We start from the raw sequence: 21,933 nt of genomic DNA, 5'->3' as shown, positions 1-21,933 counted from the left end.
TGGAGTCCTTTCTGCCAGGATGTATTTCAAAAGTTTAATGGTAAATAGTAGGAATTATATGGATATGTACATAAGTGAACGTCAGTCCGTAACCCTCAGCTTTAATGGTGGAAGTTTGATAGCTGCCTCCTTCACTTCTGCTGTTATGTTCACACCCAGGGGAGCTCTAGAACACAAGGGGCAACAATTAAACAACTGTTATCAATTGAAGTGAGTCATCTTTTTTTTGACTTACTTGGGCTCATAGTTGACCTCCTCAGTATGGGACAGGATGCCCTTTCCTTCCCTCAGTCTCTCAACTCCATTCCTGAAATAAAGTGTGGTTGAATGCACTGGACTCCAAAGCCATATATAAGCTGTGTATTATATCTTATTTGTCATGTTTTCTTTATTATATAGAGTACCAGTCAACATTTGACACACCTACTCATTCAAGGGTTTTTCTTTATTTGTACTATTTTGTACATTGTAGAATAATAGTGAAGACAAACTGAAACAACACACATGGAATCCTGTAACCAAAAAAGTGTTCAAATTAAAATATATTTTATATTCTTCAAAGTAGACACCCTTTGCCTTGACAGCTTGGCACACTCTTGGTATTCTCAACCAGCTTCATGAGGTAGTCACCTGGGGCCTCAAAACTGTGCAGAGGAAAACGGGCAAAACAAAGTGCTTAAGCACAAAAATATAATGATTTATAACACAGTGCGCACCCACGTCGGGTTTCTCTTTTATAATTCACATTCGACAAGAAATTTGCCGCACGTGAGCGAGCATCTTGTCCCACCCTTTTAACACCCAAAGTTGCCTATAAATAGTGAAACGCCTCTAATATTCATCCGTACTGACTGCATGATGGCAAATCGCGACAGAAAGGCTAAAAAAAATAAATTTCACCTAGTGTGAAATGGAAGTTCTTGAAGGGGAGGTTTAAGCAAGGAAAAAAATATATTGTTTGGTAGACACAGTGTGGCACATTGTCTGTGCAAGGCTAAGTGTTTGTGCTGCGGGGGAAAGGAGAGACCGTATCGCAATCCCCTTGCCAGTATTATATGGGAATCCCTCCTGAGTGGAGTAGTGACGGAGGGGGACATGCAAGACGTACCGGATGATTTTGATTGTCAAAGCTACACAATTGCCTAACACCTTCAGGTGTGGTAATTACCCTGATTGTAACTGACAATGACAGGGCCATTATCACATTGACAGTTCTGGGCAACGAACATGTGATAACAATATATGAAACTGCACTCGTATCTGTCCGACTGAGGCATCGTAAACGGCATCAGTTTAAACGTAATTTGTCCTACTATTCACCTTTTTATGAGAATACATTTCATAACATGCAAGTATTGTTTAATAATTACAGATCCAATTAAATATGATTCCTGATTAAACTACAACATATTTGAGGGGTTATTTTGCAAAAACATATCTCCGTTTGTATTTATTATCCTAAATCATGTTTCTTGTGTGTTTTTATTCGTGTGCACTCCAGGGAAATCTTCATATATAATATGTGAGGTAATATTTCTATTTATTTTAAACAATTGTATCGATTTCAAAGTGTTTCTCGAGTTTCATCCTTCTGCCTTCAGAGTCACAGTTTCTCATTTCTCCAGGTTATGTGCGTAGGTATGGGTCAAAGTGTCGGTGGAGGACCGCACATTCTCCTGTCAAGTTTGTTTTTTATAAATCCCAAAAGGTTTGCTTCGAAAGTGGTATATACGCCTTCTTTTGTGCCTGTGCAACGTTTTTAAATGAGGCCCCTGGAATGCATTTCAATTAACAGGTGTGCCTTAATTTATTTTCTTAATGCGTTTGAGCCAATCAGTTGTGTTGTGACAAGGTAGGGATGGTATACAGAACATAGCCCTATTTGGTAAAATACCAAGTTCATATTATGGCAAGAACAGCTCAAATATGAGAAACGACAGTCCATTACATGAAGGTCAGTCAATGTGAAAAATGTCAAGAGCTTTGAAAGTTTCTTCAAGTGCAGTCCAAAAACAAAGCACTGAAACTGGCTTACAAGAGGACCGCCACAGGAAAGGAAGACCCAGAGTTACCTCTGCTGCAGAGGATAAGTTCATTAGAGTTAACTGCACCTCAGATTGCAGCCCAAATAAATGCTTCAGAGTTCAAGTAACAGACACATCTCAACATCAACTGTTCAGAGGAGCCTGCATGAATCAGGCCTTCATGGTCGAATTGCTGCAAAGAAACCACTACTAAAGGACACCAATAAGAATGGACTTGCTTGGGCCAAGAAACACAAACAAGTATGGAGGAGGTGGTGTGATGGTGAGGGGGTGCTTTGCTGGTGACACTGATTTAGAATTCAAGGCACTATGTGAGACGATAGTCTTACTAAGCGCAAACTAGATGGGATGGCCTATCATTTTCTTCCCAACAGAACAATGACCCAACACACCTCCAGGCTGTGTAAGGGCTATTTGACCAAGAAGGAGAGTGATGGGAGTGCTGCATCAGATGAACTGGCCTCCACAATCACCCGACCTCAACCCAATTGAGATGGTTTGGGATGAGTTGGATTGCAGAGTGAAGGAAAAGAAGCCAACAAGTTCTCAGCATATGTGGGAACTCCTTCAAGACTGTTGGAAAAGCATTCCAGGTGTAGCTGGTTGAGAGAATGCCAAGAGTGTGCCAAGCTATCATCAAGGCAAAAGGTGGCTACAAGGTGGCTATATATTTTAATTTGTTTGAACACTTTTTTGGTACCTACATGATTCCATATGTGTTATTTCATAGTGTTGATGTCTTTACTATTATTCTACAACGTAGAAAATAGTAAAAATAAAGAAAAACCATTGAATGAGTAAGTGTGTATATATTTTTTAATTAGTTATACTATTTTGATATTGATTACTGCACGGTTGGGTAGAGCATGCAAGTTAAGCATTTCACTGTACTTGTGCATGTGACAATAAAACTTTAACTATATATTTTCAAAACCAAAATAACTAAGTCTTCTACATACCATGCGATCATGACTCCATTGTCAGTACAAAACTTGGATGGAGGACAAAGCAAATGTAATCCAGTGGTGTCTGTGACAATCTTCAAAATCTTTCGGATGTACTGGTTACTGGCAACTCCTCCTGACACCACCTAACAGAGCAAAACATTTAGGACACCGTATGGACACCATACAATTGTTTGTAGAAATACTGTGCCGTCAGAAAATATTCACACCCCTTGAGTTTTTCCAATTTTTTTTGTGTTACAGCCGGAATGTAAAATGGATTCAATTGAGATTTTGTGTCACTGGCCTACGCATAATACCCCATAATGTCAAAGTGGAATTATGTTTTTCAAAATTGTTACAAATTATGCAAGCCTATATAAATTCAGGAGTAAACATGTGCTTAACAAGTTGCATGGACTCACTCTGTGCGCAATAATAGTGTTTAACAGGATTTGATTACCTCTTCTCTACCCCACACATACAATTATCTGTAAGGTCCCTCAGTTGAGCAGTGAATTTCAAATACAGATTCAATCACAAAGACCAGGGAGGTTTTGCAATGCCTCGCAAAGGGTTGGAGTACAGAGCCAAAACAAAACAAAAAAAAGTGTCACTGCCCCAAAACTTTTGGAGTTCATTGTACACTGAGTATACCGAACAGTAGGAGCACCTTCCTAATATTGAGTTCCTCTTGGCCTCAAGACAGCGTCAATTCATCGGGGCAAGGACTTTACAAGGTGTCAAAAGCGTTCCACAAGGATGCTGGCCCATATTGACTTCAATGCTTCTCACAGTTGTGTCAAGTTGACTGGAAGTCCTTTGAGTGGTGAAACATCCTTGACACACACAGGAAACTGTTGAGCGTGAAAAACCCAGCAGCGTTGTAGTTCTTGACACAAACCAGTGCACCTGGCACCTACTACCATACCCTGTTCAAAGGCAATGAAATATTTTTTATTGCCCATTCACCCTCTGAATGGCGCGCACACACACACACACAATCCATGTCTCAATTGTCTCAAGGCTTAAACATACTTCTTTAACCTATCTCCTCCCCTTCATCTACACTGATTTGAAGTGGATTTAACAAGAGACATCAATAAGGGATAGCTTTCGCCTGGATTCTATGTCATGGAAAGAGCAGGTGTTCTTAATGTTTTGTTTACTCAGTGTATATTAGTGCTTTATTCTTGTTCATTGTTTTTACAAATGTTAGTATTTCTTCTTCCACTTTGACAGAGTATTTTATGTAGATCGTTGACAAAAAAATGACAATTAAATCCACAACAAAGTGGAAAAAGTCATGGGGTGTGAATACTTTCTGAAGGAGATAATTCAATGCAATATTGTGGATTAGATCATCTTGATAGCTGTGAAAACCCCTATCCAATGATTGGATTTCACTCACCAGTGTTGGATTGCAGGAAGGCAGAAGGTCTTTGGCCTTACAGAACAAAATGGCACGATGTGTGCGCTTAGCAATGTGAGAGGCCACTGTGTGCTGCGTAGCAGCAGCTATGTCATTAACACATGACAACAAAGTTCCCTGCTCCACACCTTGGATGAAAAAAAACATGTAGGTGCATTTTCACACAAAACTTGTCTTTTGGTATTTGTTTCATTAGTCCATTGTTGATATAGTCCCAAAATGTTTTCCATATCAGAAATCAAGGATCAAGATATAACTTTCAAAATAAAGAAATATAGCTGGGATTTCTGTATTTTGAAAGTTATACATCTCGAAACCTTGATGGCTGGCTGACATGCAAAACATGTTGGGCCGATATCAACAATGGACTAATGAAACAAATACCAAAAGATTGTTTTTTGGGTGGAATTGTCCTTTAATTTAAGTGAACTGATTCTATTAGTTGATTAAGGAAAGGTTATGACATAAATGCATATTATATCTTTATGAATTATTTATTACCTTCCTCTTTCTCTTTTTTCTGTATTGACATCGTCACCTGATTTCGCAGACCAGCAAATGAGAAGTTACAGTCATAGTGCGCTCCCATTGGTGACTTGAAGAGAAACTTCAACCTGTCTCCATCTCGAGCCAGAATCTCTATTGCTTGACCCCCACTTATCATGGAGCACTTTGGGTGTTTGATGAGTGACAAACGTCTTGCCACCTGTGAACACACAAATGTCACAAATTCAAGGCCAAGAAAACCCCCAGGCCTCTTTAAGTGTTTTCTAAAGTTATACTCTTGACCTTGTCCATAGTGTCCCCTGGAGCTTCATCCAGTGTTTGACCCAGGAGAAGAAAGTCATCGATTCCTCTGGCCAGAGCCAAGAGAGAGTGACCTCCGGAGACTAGGAGGACGAGGAAGGGGAATACTACAGGCTGGAGCATCCTGACTGTCAGGGCATGGGCCTCCATGTGGTGGATGGGGATGAAGGGCTTCTGGTGTAGCTTTACAAAGTTCAGGCTAAAGTGCAGGCCTATCCCCAGACTCAGGGCCAGGCCCGGCTTCACTGTGGTGGCTACAGCAGACAGTTGACTCTGGGTGACGCCACTCCTCTCCATGGCCTCCTGGACGACGCGGCCTATGTTCTCTCTGTGGAGCCGCTGGGCAACAGTGGGAATAATCCCACCAGTCCTACAATCAAATACAAATGGAGAACATGATGTCCTTTGCAAGGTTTTATCTTGATTCTTGACCAAGGGGGGCATTGCACTGATAAATAAGACAATCACTTTTGTTGAATGAACATGAAAAAAATACAAGATTGTACCCACTTCATGTGCACCTCTTTTTGTGAATGAAGAGATTCTCCAAGGATTAAGCCTGTTTCATCCATTACAGCCGCACCTGTCTCGTCACAGCTCGTCTCAATGCCGAGAACAAGCCTGGAACTCATTTTTCTTCTAAAAGCAATTTTGCTTAAAGTCTTGGCTCTAAACATACGTGTGCCTTGTTGAGCCGAAGCTTTATATGCAAACATTTTATTTCACTAAACCCGATTTTCCTGCACTAGCCAAAATACATGCTTAAATTACTGAAATTTGGTAAGCACCGCTATCCGTAGAGATTCGCAAGAGGCGAGGAAAATAGCTATGCTACCAGGGACCATTACGATGGTCTATTAGTATTTTCTAAAGGTATGTAATTCATTAATAACTTGATTTTAAGTCTCACGACAATGCCACTGTCAGTGACAATTAAATACGTTTGCATTTGTCGCAAAAGCTAAAATTGCGGTGCTGAATATTTTGGTGCGGAGCTCCACGACCTCACGCTTGTACTTCTGAGGAGCTTGTGTCACATGTAAACAATTCCTCCATGAAACATCAAATCGTTTTCTAGTTAGATGCAGTTACATTATTCCGAGTTGAAAATGTGAAAGAACATTTTAAAATGTTTTGCGGATATCGACGGGAATATGTTTGAATTAAATAACTACTTTTTTTTATTAACCTAGAAAACAAAACTGTGGGTCTCTCTGAATAGTGATAACCTTTGTTTCAGGGGGAAATTATATGCAGTTGGACACCAACAAGCATTTACGGAAATGTTGGATGAAATGTCACTTTTTACAGCTCTAATCAAAGCTGGTCAACAAGGCACATTTAATTCGGCAATCAATATGCGATAGGAATTGAAAATGTGTACTTGTTGTATTTTGTTCGTCTGATGTTAAAGTATCCTCACATCTTTTCGGCACTGCATCCAATGTTTATCTTATTTGGATGATTTTGCAACTACGGGCACTTCTATGTCCTCGGGGAATGTTTTATTTTTAAATTCTTTATATGCTAAGTTCACACGACAATCACCCCATTCTTTTTTAACACCTCTCTATCAAGAATTTTAGTATATTTTCAAATGTATTTTATACCTACATTTCACTTTTGCCCTTGTCCTGACCCAGAATGTTGAGCTTCTACTATGTTTTTCAATGGGAAAACATTGTATAATGTGTAATTATTAATGTTATCTACTAGTGAAAGAGTTAATGAAATGAAATGTATATCAATATTTATTATGAGTATGCCCTTTTATATATATATATTTTTTTTTACACAAAATATACCTGTCCTTTGGTAGTTGTGTAATTTCCTACACTGAGGACAAATTCCTCATTAATAAAGTTTTTTCAAAAGACTTCATTTAGTTACCATGGAAAAGTATTGTGACACTGAAGCACATGGCTGCAGCTTGCAGTTGTTCCAGATGTTGAAGAAAAATCTAGGTAAATATTGCTTGTATAGAGAATATTTTTATTGTCAGTCATTTCCAAACAGGCTATAAGTAAAAAAAAAAATCTATATTTATATTTTCTTTTTATATTTTATGTATTTAGTGTAAACTATATGCTAGCTGTAATACTAGCGAAAGCATGCTAAGCAGCCAGTTTTTCTCCAAAGACTGTAGAATCATTTCCATCAGTCATTTCTATTACAAACTTAACAGTGGTGGAAATGACAAATAACATTCTCTTATTCGTTTTAAACTTTAGGCTTATGTAATCCTGTTTTAAATTAGTTTAATCTCGAAAATTCTCCAAGGTGTGTATTTTTCTTTGTTTTTAGAAGATGCCACATAAAACAGCACAGAAGTCGAAGACATGACAAAAAAAATATCCTATATGATACCAGGAACATTCGCAATAAGACAGGGAGAGATGCTGGAAGAAAAAGGAGAAAGGAGAAGTGAAATCTATCTCTGAGCTGACAAAGCCAGAAAAAAGAAGCAAGAGAAGGCAATGGAAATGCAACCAACGGAATAGAAGACAGGCAGGCTTGAAAGAGAGCAGTTGCAATGGAGACCTACCTATCAGGCATGCAACACAACACCTCAGTCACCACATGACTTGCAGCCAGAACATGAGGCCAACATACCTGCCCCTGATGCACACCCTGATACCCCTTCCTCATCGTCTGCAACAGGAATGAGAAGTCAAATACTTGCTGGAAGTAAAAAGGTTTGAAGGGGTCATCCAAAAACATACACAGATCTTTGCATGACAATGTCAAACTTGATAATGCATTACAGAAAGCTGAGAAAAACTGATGAAGAAAATGGGTTGAAAGATTCCCCAAAGACAACAAGAAAGGGAACTGAAGGGAACTCCAAAGAACTTGAGATGGACTTTATTTTATTGTTTCAAAATGCCATCATTGCAGAGTTAAAGCAAAAATATTTAAAAAATGTGCATTGCCAAGGACAAACAACTGGCTTAAAAAATGCTTAGAGGCAACATCCTGAGAAAATATGGCCTGGTCAAAGCCGCAAACGGATCATTTGAATTTTCAGCAAAAGCAATGAGGGCAAATGAAAACAGGTCAACAAGTCTTCAATACTCCAGGAAAAAGCAGTGTAACATAATTAGCACAGCCACAGAAGAGAAAATCACTTGATTTTATGAACGCGATGACAACAGTAGAGCAACAAAAGGGGAAAAGGACACACTAGGAAGAAAAAATAAGAAAAAGCAGAAGCGCTTCTTTAATGGCATAATTCAGAACCTTTTCCTACTATGCATTCTGCAAAATACGTCCTTTTTGGGTTGTCAAGCTAATAGTCCAGGATAGGGACACATGCCTCTGCAAAACCTACGGCAACCTCCAGTTCATGGCGGACAAACTACAGTATCACAGCAGTCGGCTGTTATATATCTCAAAGGCGATAAAGAGCATGGAGGCCCTCCCACCAGATCACCTGGAGACAATCTGTAGGACAATGAAGATACACCAGGTAATAGTTGTGGGTTATTCTATGTCAAATCTTCCATTTGTCATACAAACATTATCACTACACTATGTATCACTAGACTATGCTATCATTACATATGTTGAATGTGCATAACTTTTAGAAATTATTTTTTCCAGATCGTCAGCGACAGTCCCGAGGATACTCAGTTGCTTCTGTTCCTTTCCACATCACTGCACTCCACAGACTGACTCTGTTTGAAAAAATAGAGGCAGACCAAGATGGAAAATCCAACACATCTCACAGTGCATTCCAGCCCGTTGAAGATCTAAGTGAAGCATTGATTGGAAAGTGGTGTGGGGTGGAGTGTGATCAGGACGTTTACCCTGGCATCGTGCAAGACGTTCACACAGAGAGTGGTGCTCTTGTTAAAACCATGAGTCGCGTTGGCCCCAACCGTTTTTTGGGGGGCCGATGAGTGACAACATCATATGGTACAGACCACAGCATGTGCTTGGACCTGAACCCGACCTCGTGACCAAGAGGTACATGGAGCTGGATGGTTGGTCTGAGAGGAACGTGGCCCTATTTCTAAGCCTTAGATACTCATATACAGTACAAAGCAGGACATAAAATCATGCATTAAATAAAACATGTGCAGCTCTCAATTAACTTTTCCCTCAATATATAGGTGCTGGAAGTTCTAGTTGTTGCATCTAAGTGTAGTCAAAGACCAAACATTGTTCTTATGTTAAAAAGGTGCTAGTTCCAGTGTTTTAGAATCTTACTTTGTCTTTTATTATTTAAATGTTTAAACAATGGTTGTGGTTCAAAATGTTAGCAATAAAATATTGTTTTCCTACGTTAATTTTTTTACATAGACCACAACACATATTTCTGAATAAATGAGTATATGTATAATTTACATTGATTGATCATTTACATTGATTGATTTGTTTTAGATAGGGAAATCATATGGTTGTTAACATAATCTCACAAAAAGGTTGGGTGGAAATATCTTATTTTTCATAAATGTTTTCAGCTGTCACCAAGGCGAGTTTATACATTCAGGCGTCGTGTTGAATTATTCATTTTAGGAAAACCTTAATCACTAAAAATCATATTCAATACAAGTTCATGTACACATAAGAAATGTATTAAATGAAATGAACTTATTTTTAACTAAAATGGATGATTAATGATGCAAATTACATTTGTCTGGCTGTCTGGGAAAAATGACAAAAATAGTACAAATGCAGCCGTTTTCAGATATTGTTTCTAGACAAATCAAAGACAATTAAAATGCTGGTAAAATGGTGTTTGAATATGTTTACCTTGGCCAAAGTGCCCAAAGTTGCAGAATCACCCATTTTATGTAAACATCATCTGGATCCGAGTTCTTTGGCCAGATTTGTGGTTGAAAATCTTTATCACAGGTACTATGTGAAATGGAGCCACAGTCCAAACGCATCAAATAATCTGAGTGTGACATAGACTCCTGGGTCGCTTATCCTGTGCTGTCCAACGTTCACTCACATGACACTGAGCTAATTGAGGCCTTTGCAGCTCCCATCGTCAACAAGAAAGAAACCTCTCGTTTGATAAAGGAGTTAGCCACGAACTGACGCACATCAAGAGAGTACGGGGCATGCAAGGATAAGGGCAACCCTCACCCTCTGGAGATATTACATTTACATTTAAGTCATTTAGCAGACGCTCTTATCCAGAGCGACTTACAAATTGGTGCATTCACCTTATGACATCCAGTGGAACAGCCACTTTACAATAGTGCATCTAAATCTTTTAAGGGGGGTGAGAAGGATTACTTTATCCTATCCTAGGTATTCCTTAAAGAGGTGGGGTTTCAGGTGTCTCCGGAAGGTGGTGATTGACTCCGCTGTCCTGGCGTCGTGAGGGAGTTTGTTCCACCATTGGGGAGCCAGAGCAGCGAACAGTTTTGACTGGGCTGAGCGGGAACTGTACTTCCTCAGTGGTAGGGAGGCGAGCAGGCCAGAGGTGGATGAACGCAGTGCCCTTGTTTGGGTGTAGGGCCTGATCAGAGCCTGGAGGTACTGAGGTGCCGTTCCCCTCACAGCTCCGTAGGCAAGCACCATGGTCTTGTAGCGGATGCGAGCTTCAACTGGAAGCCAGTGGAGAGAGCGGAGGAGCGGGGTGACGTGAGAGAACTTGGGAAGGTTGAACACCAGACGGGCTGCGGCGTTCTGGATAAGTTGTAGGGTTTAATGGCACAGGCAGGGAGCCCAGCCAACAGCGAGTTGCAGTAATCCAGACGGGAGATGACAAGTGCCTGGATTAGGACCTGCGCCGCTTCCTGTGTGAGGCAGGGTCGTACTCTGCGGATGTTGTAGAGCATGAACCTACAGGAACGGGCCACCGCCTTGATGTTAGTTGAGAACGACAGGGTGTTGTCCAGGATCACGCCAAGGTTCTTAGCGCTCTGGGAGGAGGACACAATGGCGTTGTCAACCGTGATGGCGAGATCATGGAACGGGCAGTCCTTCCCCGGAAGGAAGAGCAGCTCCGTCTTGCCGAGGTTCAGCTTGAGGTGGTGATCCGTCATCCACACTGATATGTCTGCCAGACATGCAGAGATGCGATTCGCCACCTGGTCATCAGAAGGGGGAAAGAAGGAGATCATTATATGCCTTGCCAATGATGCACCAGACTTTGACGGCAGTAAGGACATGCACATATCTGATCTGTCGCCCTCAGGTATAATAAACTATGGAGGTCTAGGGGACCTTTTCCTGGTCAAGACACCAGCATGCCCGCCTTTGATCAGATCAAAGTTTGAGCAGGCCAGGAAACACTGCCCCACCTCCTATTATGAGGACAAGCAAGTGACGGTGGCACTAAAAGGCCAGCTGTTCACCTCCTCTACGAAAGCCAAGATGCAGGACTACATGGCTGCTGTGGCTGCAGCAAGAGCAGGGCAGGAGAGAGGCGTGGGGGCTGCAGTCGTTGAGCCAGAGGCAGTGAGGATAGTTGCTGCTGGAAAGGCGTTCACCCACTTACAATCACGCTGTCATGGTCTGCATTGACCTTGTGGCACGTGGGCAGCGTGGTGGGGCCTACACCCATGATAAGTACCCCTCCTGCCAGTTTGTTTTGCCCGACTCTTCACCCTCTGAAATACATGGCGCCACCACCATGCCAACCTGTGGGGTCCTGCGGGACAAGGACAGTGCAGAGGAGAGGTCAGCCGTACATCTGCACCGGGAACAACCTGTATGTAACTTGAGAGCCTTGTATTTGAGAGCCTTGTACACTGCTAGTCCAGTCCAGGAAGTCTTCTATGGAACAGCCTCTACCGATGTGGCATTTGGGACTAAATATAAAATTGATGCTCAAAAATAGACTCACCGCTTTGAGGTTTTCAAAGGAGTTGAGCCAACAGTACCAAAATTGATTCCTAAGGTTCACATAATTGTTACAGGAATGCTCTACCTTTATAATTGGATAGTCTCACATGTCAGATTACTATGCACACACGGTTTAGGAATAAGATCAAGGTGTAACGACATTTTGGATTACATAAATTGTTTTACTTTATTGCATTTCATTTTAAACAAAGCTTTTGTCACTGTGACATCACTTAAAAGCATTCACAGCTTGTTTTTATGCTCATCTCCCACTGTAGTCAGTGCATGTCAAAATATGGGTTTCCATCCATTTCCCTCAATAAATTTAGCCAGTTAAGACATACACACAGCTTTTAAGGGCACAAATGTTTTAATGATGTTAGATACAGGGGCTGACAAAGCTCCAAGAATACCGTGGATAAGCCATGACCAAACAGAACAGGACTAGCTGCCTTGGTAATACCATTCAGGAGATCTCCTAAACAAGTACAGCTACATGAATATAGGTACATAGGCAAACCGTAGACCCGTCTCAGTAAACACTTTCATCTGACAACACATCTTATGAAAAATCAAGAAAGACATTAACCTATACATACAACTATATACACTGAAAAAAAATGCCTGCCCTATATAACCGAGTAACAATGAGAAATTATTCATATACCAAGGAAATCATACACAATGTATTTCATATTGTTCAGTTCTTTTCAGCAATGATAACCCATCTAAAAAAATAAGTGTCAAACATTGAACCATAGGCTCCTACTTTTATGGAGAAATGATCTTTAAAAATGCATCTGATATTTCCAAGGCTTTCAGTTACGATGAGAAACATTTATTGTAACAAGGAGGAACGCAATCGTTGTCACTGTGTGAAGTGAGGGCAAACAAAATCAGAACAAAAAAAGCTCCACTTTTTAAACATGGGCCAGCCCAGGTCTATGTAGATTAAAAATAATAATAATTAAATATTTACTTAAGTTAGTAATGCACATGGAATTATCGTCGCTCTCCAAGTCTCCCACTATAGTTTAACCTGGCGTATCTAAACAATGAGTGACAATTACACATACCGTACAAAACTGCTCAGTACAAACTCCAGTGGTACAGAGTAAATAGGGTTAACTATTCATCTTGCTATGAACCAATAGCTCCTTTGAGAGTTTGTCACACCACTGACTCTCAACACTCAGCTTAATACTTGTTGATGCCAAAGATGCGGACTCCGTGTAGTTGTGGCAATTTGGGGATCAGCACACTCAAAAGGGAGGCAGTGTTTATGACAAAGTGTGTAGTGTCGTACTTCGTGTAGAAACTTGCAAGAAAATATCTAGGGGGAGAAAACAAATAAGACAAGTTAGCAAATGTGTCCGTTAAAAAAAGCTCTGCAACATGGTCAACAGTTGGAATTTATAGGGCCGGTTTCCCAGACACAGATTAAGCCTATCCTGGACCAAAACACATTCTCAATGGAGGATTTAAGTGGTTTTCAGTCCAGGACTAGGATTGATCTATGTCCGGGAAACCATCCCATACAGTTTGCAATTATTTCTGCATTGGATGCAAAAATGGGTATCTAAAGCCAATGGACAAAAATGTAACCTCTTGTTCTAAATGATGGGTGGCGACGTACAAAATGATTGGGGAGATGGTGAAGAATTTTCTGGATGATGTGAACTGCACGCCGTAGTCCAACTGTTCCCAATGTGTCAGAAGCCGGGCTTTGCCTTGGTCTGGGGTCTCAAACGGAGTGCCTTTCACTGCATGCATGAAGACATACATCCCCTGCAAGACAGACACACAGTGAATGAGTCCAAATCTTGATGACGAGAGACAGTCCACTAAGACAAGACAAACTAATCATAAAGTAGCAAATGGTGCCTGAGACTGAGGGTAGATGTTGCAGCACAACTACATGTCCTTTTGGTTCATTAAAATAAAATGTTTATTTGAATTCATCCTTCCTTGGAATGAGCTGGGATCGAATCGGAACTGTATTTATGCTAAGAAGCGGAGTGCGTGTGAAATCTGCTTACTGGTGCAAAGCTGACCAAAGCCTCTCACAATTACCTCAACTGATACTTTGAACTACTAGGTCATACGTGGGACATTGGAGTGAGTATATTCTGGTTATTCACTTCCTACGTTCCTTTACAACACTTGGCACTGAGAACATCAGGTCATTTGAAAGAGAATGCTTCATTCTATTAAATAACAGGGTCTGTGAAGTCTTCATATACCAGCTGAATTAGCAGTTAATGGCAAGCGAAAGATACAGTAAACAATAAGCTGCTGAACTGAAATAGCAGGATATTGTGGTTCCCTTTTAATGGCCTTCCTTAGGGCCATGATACAGAAGACTTTTCCAATATGGGGACAACAGTTAAACTTAGTGAGTTGTCATGTCAGTGACCTTGTTTCTTTATTCAACAGATTGTGCAAGGAACAATGAGAGGCCAGTGCAATGAGGAAGCAACAATTGTCTAGGCAACAACTTTGAAGGAAGGGGGGGTTTACCATGATATGGCTGAAAGTAAGAAGAACAAACTGGTGATAAAGCGTGAGAAGATAAATGACTTACAAAATTGTGTATAACATTTGTGAGAGTCCACACCACAGGTACACTGAAGAAGGGTATGCTCAAGAGCACAATGTGAAGCATTCCAACACCGAGGGCATAGGTGAGCCAGATCCCTCGACTGTTCATGACCCGAGTGTTGGGGTTCACCTCACTGTGCGCTACGCCAACATTCATTTTGTTTCTGTGAACAAGAGGAGTATGAGGATTGTGTTACTGATGAATACACCTTATTCCTTTGAAAACATCACAAAAATGTGTCACTCATAAATTATCCCAACAGGGAGCCAATTACTACTGCAATACACAAAGTTCATAGCCTGCAGGTACAGGATAAATTACGCAAATAAAATGAACATGATCTGCTTAGGCTATGTAGTACACTTTCACCTTTCTTGCACAACAATACCTCTTGCTGTCGTTTTCAGACAAATCATTAAAATTACGCTTTCCACAACATGACATATTGTAACCTATTTGGACTTTAAATTGTCTGAGAGTTGCTTTTCAGACCATTGGTTGGCTTGAGATTTAAAGTTTGAAGTTTCGTCATAAATTCTCAGATTTCTCAAGATGTCGAAAAACGTAACTGTGGGCAAGTAGCTATCCTTGTTTATATACCAGTATGCTTGGAATAGGGTTTGCTGGCATCTCAGCCATTTGCAGAAAGTGTGTAGCATTTTCACTTTCAAGCATTAAAGGGGAAACCAACCTATTCACTTGCAAATGTCCCATGAGGGTCATGCATTCAAAAGCAGCTGCACGGAGGCTTTTCATTTGAAAAGTGCAGCAACAATGCTATGGCAGACACTTGCTTGCTCTGATGACCTTCCCACTGATTCTTATTACCCTGTTAAATGGAATCTGATCTGTTCCCTAGAGCACCAAACAATATTCCCTAAAACGTTCCCTAAAATCCGTAATATTAAAAGGCAAAGATGGACTCTATAAAGCATATACAGTGCATTCATAAATGATTCAGACCCCTTTACTTTTTTCAAGTTGTTACATTTACAGCCCTGTTCCAAAATTGATTCAATTGTATTTTTTCCCCTCAATCTACGCACAATACTTCATAATGACAAATCAAAAACAGCATATTTTTTTCTCTCTGCAAATGTATAAAAATAAACTGAAATCACATTAACACAAGTATTCAGACCATTTACTCAGTACTTTGTAGAAGCACCTTTGGCAGTGATTAAAGCCTTGATTCTTCTTGGGTATGACGCTACAAGCTTGGCACACCTGTATTTGGAGAGTTTCTCCCATTCTCTGCAGATCCTCTCAAGCTCTGTTAGGTTGGAGCATTGATTGCACAGCTATTTTCAGGTCTCTCCAAAGATGTTTAACCGGGTTCAAGTCTGGCTGGGCCACTCAAGAACGTTCAGAGACTTGTTCCGAAGCCACTCCAGCGTTGTCTTGGCTGTGTGCTTAGGGTCATTGTCCTGTTGGGGGATGAACCTTCGCCCCCAGTCAGAGGTCCTGAGCGCTCTGGAGCAGGTTTTCGTCAAGGATCTCTGTACTGTGCTCCGTTCATCTTTCCCCCGATCCTGACTAGTCACCCAGTCCCTGTCGCTGAATAACATCCCCACAGCATGATTGCTGCCACCACCATGCTTCACCGTAAGGATGGTGTCAGGTTTCCTCCAGACGTGACGCTTGGCACTCAGGTCAAAGAGTTCAATCTTTGTTTCATCAGACCAGAGAATCTTGTTTCTCATGGTCTGAGAGTCTTCAGGTGCCTTTTGCCAAACTCCAAGCGGGCTGTCATGTGTATTTTACTGAGGAGTGGCTTCCGTCTGGCACTCTACCATAAAGGCCTGATTGGTAGAGTGCTGCAGAGATGGTTGTCCTTCTGGAAGTTTATCCCATCCTCACAGAGGAACTCTGGAGCTCTGTCAGAGTGACCATGGGGTTCTTGGTCACCTCCCGGGACCAAGATTTAGTACCCTTCCCCAAATCTGTGCCTCGACACAATCCTGTCTCGGAGCTCTGCGGAAAATTCCTTTGACCTCATGGCTTGGTTGTTGCTCTGACATGCACCGTCAACTGTGGGACTTTATATAGACAGGTGTGTGCCTTTCCAAATCATGTCCAATCAATTGAATTTACCACAGGTAGACTCCAATCAAGTTGTAGAAACAGCTCAAGGATGATCAATGGAAAGAGGATGCACCTGAGCTCAAATTCAAGTCTCATAGCAAAGGGTCTGAATACTTATGTAAATAAGGTATCTTTGTTTTTAATAGGTTTGCAAAAATGTCTAAAAACCTGTTTTTGCTTTGTCATTATGGGGTATTGTGTGTAGATTTGAAGGGGGGTTATGTAATCCTTTTTTAGAATGCTTGGAGGATTGATTGTACATTAAACTTTCTCCATTTCCGTATAAATAACAGACATTGTTGACATTGAGTGAATGTGTTCAATGTTTCTTTTGTCGGAGAGCTAACTTGTTGCCAATGATGGTTCCTAGGAATTTGTAGTCCTCCACTCCCTCAATGATCTGTCTGTTCATCCCCAGTGGTGGGGATGGTAGGTTGGTCTCTTCTGTAGTCAATGACCAGGTCTTTGGTTTTGGTTGCATTGAGGTCCAGGTAGTTCTGTATACACCACAGTAAAAACATGTCCATTTCAGCCTCGAGGTGCCCTTCTGAGTTGCCTGCTGTGTCCATAATTACTGTGTCATCTGAATACTTGATGAACATCATCTCTGGGTCTGAGCTCCAAAAACAGGTGAGATGACGGAGCCTTGTGGTGATTCTGTAAAGATGGTTCTGGACAAGCTGCAATGAGACAATTGAATCTGACCAGAAAGGAGAGGACCCAGAGAATCAGATGTAGATTGACATTCATGTTCTGGAGCTTTTAACCCATTAAGTGAGGACTATATTAAAAGGCACTCGAGAAATCCACAAATACCATTCTGAAGCATGTCTTGGGTTTCTCCAAGTGGGTGTAGGCACAGTGCAGTAGGGACTGAACTGCATCATCAACACCCCTGTGCCGCTTGTAAGCAAACTTGAGTGTAGGCAACCACTAATGTTGTCTGGCCATGGTACTTTATCCTTTTAAAATACAGCATCTTCATCTTTTGGTTGAAGCTCAACATTTGTTACAGTGTGACATGTTAGGTCAGAGTTCAGCTCCTTCTTTTCCATTGCAAAGTCATATTGGTAAAATCTACAAAACAAAAAAACGTGAGTTTCTCTGCAAAGTCAACAAAATATTTTTATTTTGGAGCAGGGGACAGTTGGGTGTTGTTAAGGCCTGCCAGTATTTTCACACTCTCCAAGCACCTCTGGCTTTACCTTCCTGAAAGAGCCTTTCCACCTTATCCTTGTACACTCTCTTGGCCCGTTTCATCTGCTTAGTTAATTTGGATTGAATTAGTTTACCTTCAATCTTGTTGCCAGTGGTAAATGCTATTTTCTTTTCAGATCCTTTGTGATCATGAGTTTTTTGTTAGAAAACTTTTACGTTTTGGAAGGAACAATAATATCCTCACAGAATTTGTGGCCTCAAGACTTGCTCCCTCTGAACACACTCCAGTCTGCACAGTCAAAGCAGCCCTCACTGGCATCATTCTCCCATTTTCTGACCACATCTTCCCGTTGTAGATTGGTGCAATAGGCTGGGATTAGATGCAATGTAATCTGCGGTACTAAGGGGTGGTTTTTATGCATTCTTAAAAATATATATATAAAGAAAAAATCCATAAACATATTAAGTCTTATGTATTATATAGGTGTATACATGTCCCTCATCTTTCATCGGCGATAAACAAAATCCTTCAAATAAAATAAGATATTGTAGCTGTTTAGCACAGATCCATACAGCTATGGGTGCCTCCACCCGATCATGCTAACGTTATATAGCGAATTAGCACAGGTGGTGCCTGTCTTCCATCTGTTTTCCATAACATGGAGATATGGCCATGTGGGAACACTAACCCTATACAAATGTGTATATCCACTTAAATACTTTTCAAAAAACAAAAAGGTTCTCACTGATATGAAAGATAAGATCCTTATGCTTCAAGCCATGCGTGAAAATGTTCAGACCGAGCGTCGGGGCTTTTAACAAAACGCCCCCGTACAGAAGATGCCTTCATCCAATGACTTATGTTTAATGCAATGGAACTGAGAGTCACGATCAATGGCTAATTTCTAGTTAGCTTAGCCGCACTAGCTAACATTAGCTAGGTATCTACCATTACTTTCACATGTCTTTAAGTGCCAGCTAACGATTCCGCTGGAAACTAAGTAGCTAGCTTACTTTAGCCAACAGCCAAGCTCCAGCTCCTTTCAACAAGTCAAGTGAAGTATTGTATGCTTGAAACAACACCAGTTGAATTGCTAACTTGCTAGCTAGCTATTTTTTCGTGAAAATAGCAATACATAAGTCACAATATTTGCATATCAATAGTGTTATCAAATATTTTACCAAACAGTCAACACAGATATTGTCATGTACTTACTGGAGTACCTTGTTATGAATCGGTTTTTAAACGTGGCAGTAAGAACGACAGAAGGCCAAAAGCTCCCCTTCACCAGCTGCACAAACGATGACGTCACTTTTGAGTTGCAATTAGGAATCCTAAAAAAAATAAAAGCCAGCCTTTCAAAACATTGCAATGTGGATAACTCATTCAAAGATATTACATTTGAATCAATGTCATTTTTTATTGAGCGCATAAGCAAATGCAAAGACAACTTTATGGAAACAATTATACAAATATGCTCCTAAATAAAATAAAAAATAAGACCACTCTCGAAAAATACAATGTTCAGTTTGGTATGTTCAAAACATTGGGGTGTAGAGAAAAAACGATTCTATGTGCTGAGGTAAAAGTGGGGTTGGGAATACTTAGTTGGGTCTGTAGTATCTATATATGCAGTTATTTCATGGAGACTGAGGTCTAAATACCCATCAGCACTTTCTACTCCACTCACTCCATTGGTCCCAATGCAATACACTTTGGGTCTGTCTATAAATTACATATTGGTTTATAGAGAAAAAAAAAATTATGTGCCGAAGTAAAGGTGGGGTTGGGATTACACAGTAGGGTCTGTATAATATTTTTTGGTGTTATTACTTGGGGGACTGAGGTCTAAATAAGTAGCAGCACTTTCTATTGCACTCACTCCATTGGTCCCAAGCAAAACACTATGGGGCCAATTCCGACCCTTGTTAAGCAGTGCATAAATGGAACATAATTCTCTTTTTATGCACTTTTCTCTATGGCCCTGATTCCGACCCAAGTTAAGCGCATGTACATGGAACGTTATTCCCTTTTATGTACTTTTCTCTCTGTGTATTCTGACCTTGAATTTAAGTATGAGTTATTCACCCGCTATTCATTCGTGGTGGAGATCTAAGAATTTAAGATGTGCTGGATGTGTCTACAGATAAGTCGTATTCTGACCTTGACTTAATGCCCTCATAATTACACCACCTTTACGTGCAAGGAAACCATGAATAAGGTAGAGTGAACCTGCCGGTTCCAAGTGGGAAAAGGTATCTACTTTTTCCCCCTGATATAAATAACAGCATTCTCCATGCACTTAAGAGCTATTGATAAGAGCTAGGTAAGTTAGTAAGGTAAAGGGGATTGTAAATACCCATAACAATTGTTTTAGAGAATTATTCCTTATTATTTCTGGAGATGAATGTGAAACCAGCCATATGGAAGCAAATTGAAAATAATATCAACATGAGGTATTGCAGCCCCTTTTCCACAGTGAAATATGCTGTAAATAGCTGTGCCGTTATTCAGAATTTTATTTGTGTGCCCTCATAATTTGCGTGGATGAAATTTGGACACTCAAGCTATAGGCTTCTGTTGGGCTGAACCTGCTGAGAGGATGTATGCACTTTAGAATGTTTTAATTATAGACTATGCCCAGGCTTTTCTCTATTTTATTTGACAAATTGTATCATGTTAAATGTTAGCCACTTTGGGAAGCCACCATCACATAACTGTCAGTGTTTTAGTGTTTGTTTTCTTCAATTTGTAGTTTATCTTTTTGCATCATTCTATTCTATTGCATTTAACTTTCTTTGTTTTTCCTGAGGGTCGCTAGCGTTAGTGGATCATATTATGCTAACATTGTGCAATAATTTGGGACATGCAGCCAATTTGAATCATTATGGAATCATTATGAAACCTGGTGCATGGTTCACAACTACACCGTTGTCATACAGTTCCATGATTAGTGACAGACTATTGTTCAACCCCTATGGTACACTTTTATCCACCTTCCAATGTTCCATGGATTGAACTTGAATATGACAAAAGTTTGGATGAATTCAAACTATATTTTTTATTCCTCAATATATTATAGTGTATAGAGGCTCTCCAAATATTTTTTTGTATGATTCATACATACTTTCCTAACCCTTAAATGTGCCTAAATAATCTACAAGATCAGAGTATTTTTAAATCTACCAGTTGGTACTGAGGCAGAGACTAATAATGCATATATTTAGATGGCTTTCTTTCATTGATTCCTATATTCTGACACTGTTCTATCAATGTATTCTAGTGTCTGTTGACAAACTTCAAATTAAAGGTACACCACATTTATAGGGATGGCTTAAGATAAATGTACTGAAAACCCTATTGAATGAAAATGCCACAAGAAAATCTGTCGAATGAAATGTCTTCAGCGCGGAAGGGAACCACGCCTGCAAAGCCCGTTAAGCACCTGCATAAGGTGTCTGAATACAAACGACTGAGAAGTGCTGAGGAAAGGCGTGCATAGAAAAGGCTTACATTTCCTTAGTCGGAATCGGCCCCTACAGGCCTATAAATTACACATTGGCTGAAAAATTAAATACTAATATATGTGTCGAAGTAAAAGGGGGGTTGGGAGTACTTAGTAAGTTCTACAGAATCTATGTATGGTATAAATGACATATATAGAAGTGCTCCTGAACCCCCCCCACCCCAATATGAAAACAAGTACTGCATTTAAACTGATTGGCAAAATCAGCAGCAACGCTCCTAGGGGTGTAAACTCTGTGGATTTGGAAACTACAAGTGAATGGAACCCCCTGTTACTGTGACACAATGTAGGTGCAATAAATTATAGGAAATACGCACACACACAAAATAACATTGTGACCATTTAGGCTTGAAGAAATATACAAATTAATCACATCATATCTTATGGAAATACTTTAAATTATAGCTAATATAGCTAGTATAAAATATATCAGTAATTGTGCACATTTGTCATCATTTTATTAATTTACAAAGTGTACAGGTCATAACTCTTACTCTGAAGGAGATAAAAAAAAATCCATGACCCG

The 21,933-nt window shown here is 40.3% G+C and overlaps 3 protein-coding genes and 1 long non-coding RNA gene across 5 annotated transcripts; 2 read left to right on the top strand and 2 right to left on the bottom strand.

Annotated features, from left to right (window-relative positions):
* Positions 1 to 20: 20 nt before the first annotated feature.
* osgepl1 (O-sialoglycoprotein endopeptidase-like 1) lies at positions 21 to 6,281 on the bottom strand. The gene is made up of 7 exons (XM_035773217.2): positions 5,739 to 6,281; positions 5,211 to 5,598; positions 4,923 to 5,127; positions 4,401 to 4,549; positions 3,005 to 3,135; positions 236 to 307; positions 21 to 166 (listed from the first exon to the last, which is right to left on the bottom strand). Exons 1-7 carry the CDS (start codon positions 5,942 to 5,944, stop codon positions 82 to 84), a joined length of 1,236 nt encoding a protein of 411 aa, XP_035629110.1. The 5' UTR covers positions 5,945 to 6,281; the 3' UTR covers positions 21 to 81.
* Positions 6,030 to 9,908, top strand: LOC118385952 (uncharacterized). The gene is made up of 4 exons (XR_004826129.2): positions 6,030 to 6,101; positions 7,104 to 7,192; positions 7,533 to 8,697; positions 8,832 to 9,908. It is a non-coding gene; the product is annotated as an uncharacterized LOC118385952 (long non-coding RNA).
* Positions 9,909 to 9,978: 70 nt separating this feature from the next.
* Positions 9,979 to 12,030, top strand: adat3 (adenosine deaminase tRNA specific 3). Its single transcript, XM_052523309.1, is given in 6 exon segments — positions 9,979 to 10,027; positions 10,147 to 10,265; positions 11,355 to 11,648; positions 11,734 to 11,868; positions 11,870 to 11,957; positions 11,960 to 12,030. Coding segments are annotated over 6 exon segments (756 nt in total).
* A 172-nt stretch (positions 12,031 to 12,202) lies between these two features.
* Positions 12,203 to 19,243, bottom strand: ormdl1 (ORMDL sphingolipid biosynthesis regulator 1). Of its 2 annotated transcripts, none has more exons than XM_035773211.2 (4): positions 19,097 to 19,243; positions 14,620 to 14,800; positions 13,672 to 13,823; positions 12,203 to 13,368 (listed from the first exon to the last, which is right to left on the bottom strand). In XM_035773211.2, the coding sequence occupies exons 2-4, from the start codon at positions 14,791 to 14,793 to the stop codon at positions 13,233 to 13,235; spliced, it is 462 nt and encodes a 153-aa protein (XP_035629104.1). In that variant the 5' UTR covers positions 14,794 to 14,800; positions 19,097 to 19,243; the 3' UTR covers positions 12,203 to 13,232. The 2 variants fall into 2 exon arrangements, with proteins under 2 accessions (XP_035629104.1, XP_035629105.1); XM_035773212.1 differs by having other exon boundaries at positions 19,105 to 19,200.
* Positions 19,244 to 21,933: the final 2,690 nt, after the last annotated feature.

This window comes from Oncorhynchus keta, chromosome 7 (assembly GCF_023373465.1).
Source record: "Oncorhynchus keta strain PuntledgeMale-10-30-2019 chromosome 7, Oket_V2, whole genome shotgun sequence".
Classification (NCBI taxonomy): domain Eukaryota; kingdom Metazoa; phylum Chordata; class Actinopteri; order Salmoniformes; family Salmonidae; genus Oncorhynchus; species Oncorhynchus keta.
Note: the sequence above shows the minus strand (reverse complement) of the source record. Positions and strands in the feature narration are given on the sequence as shown.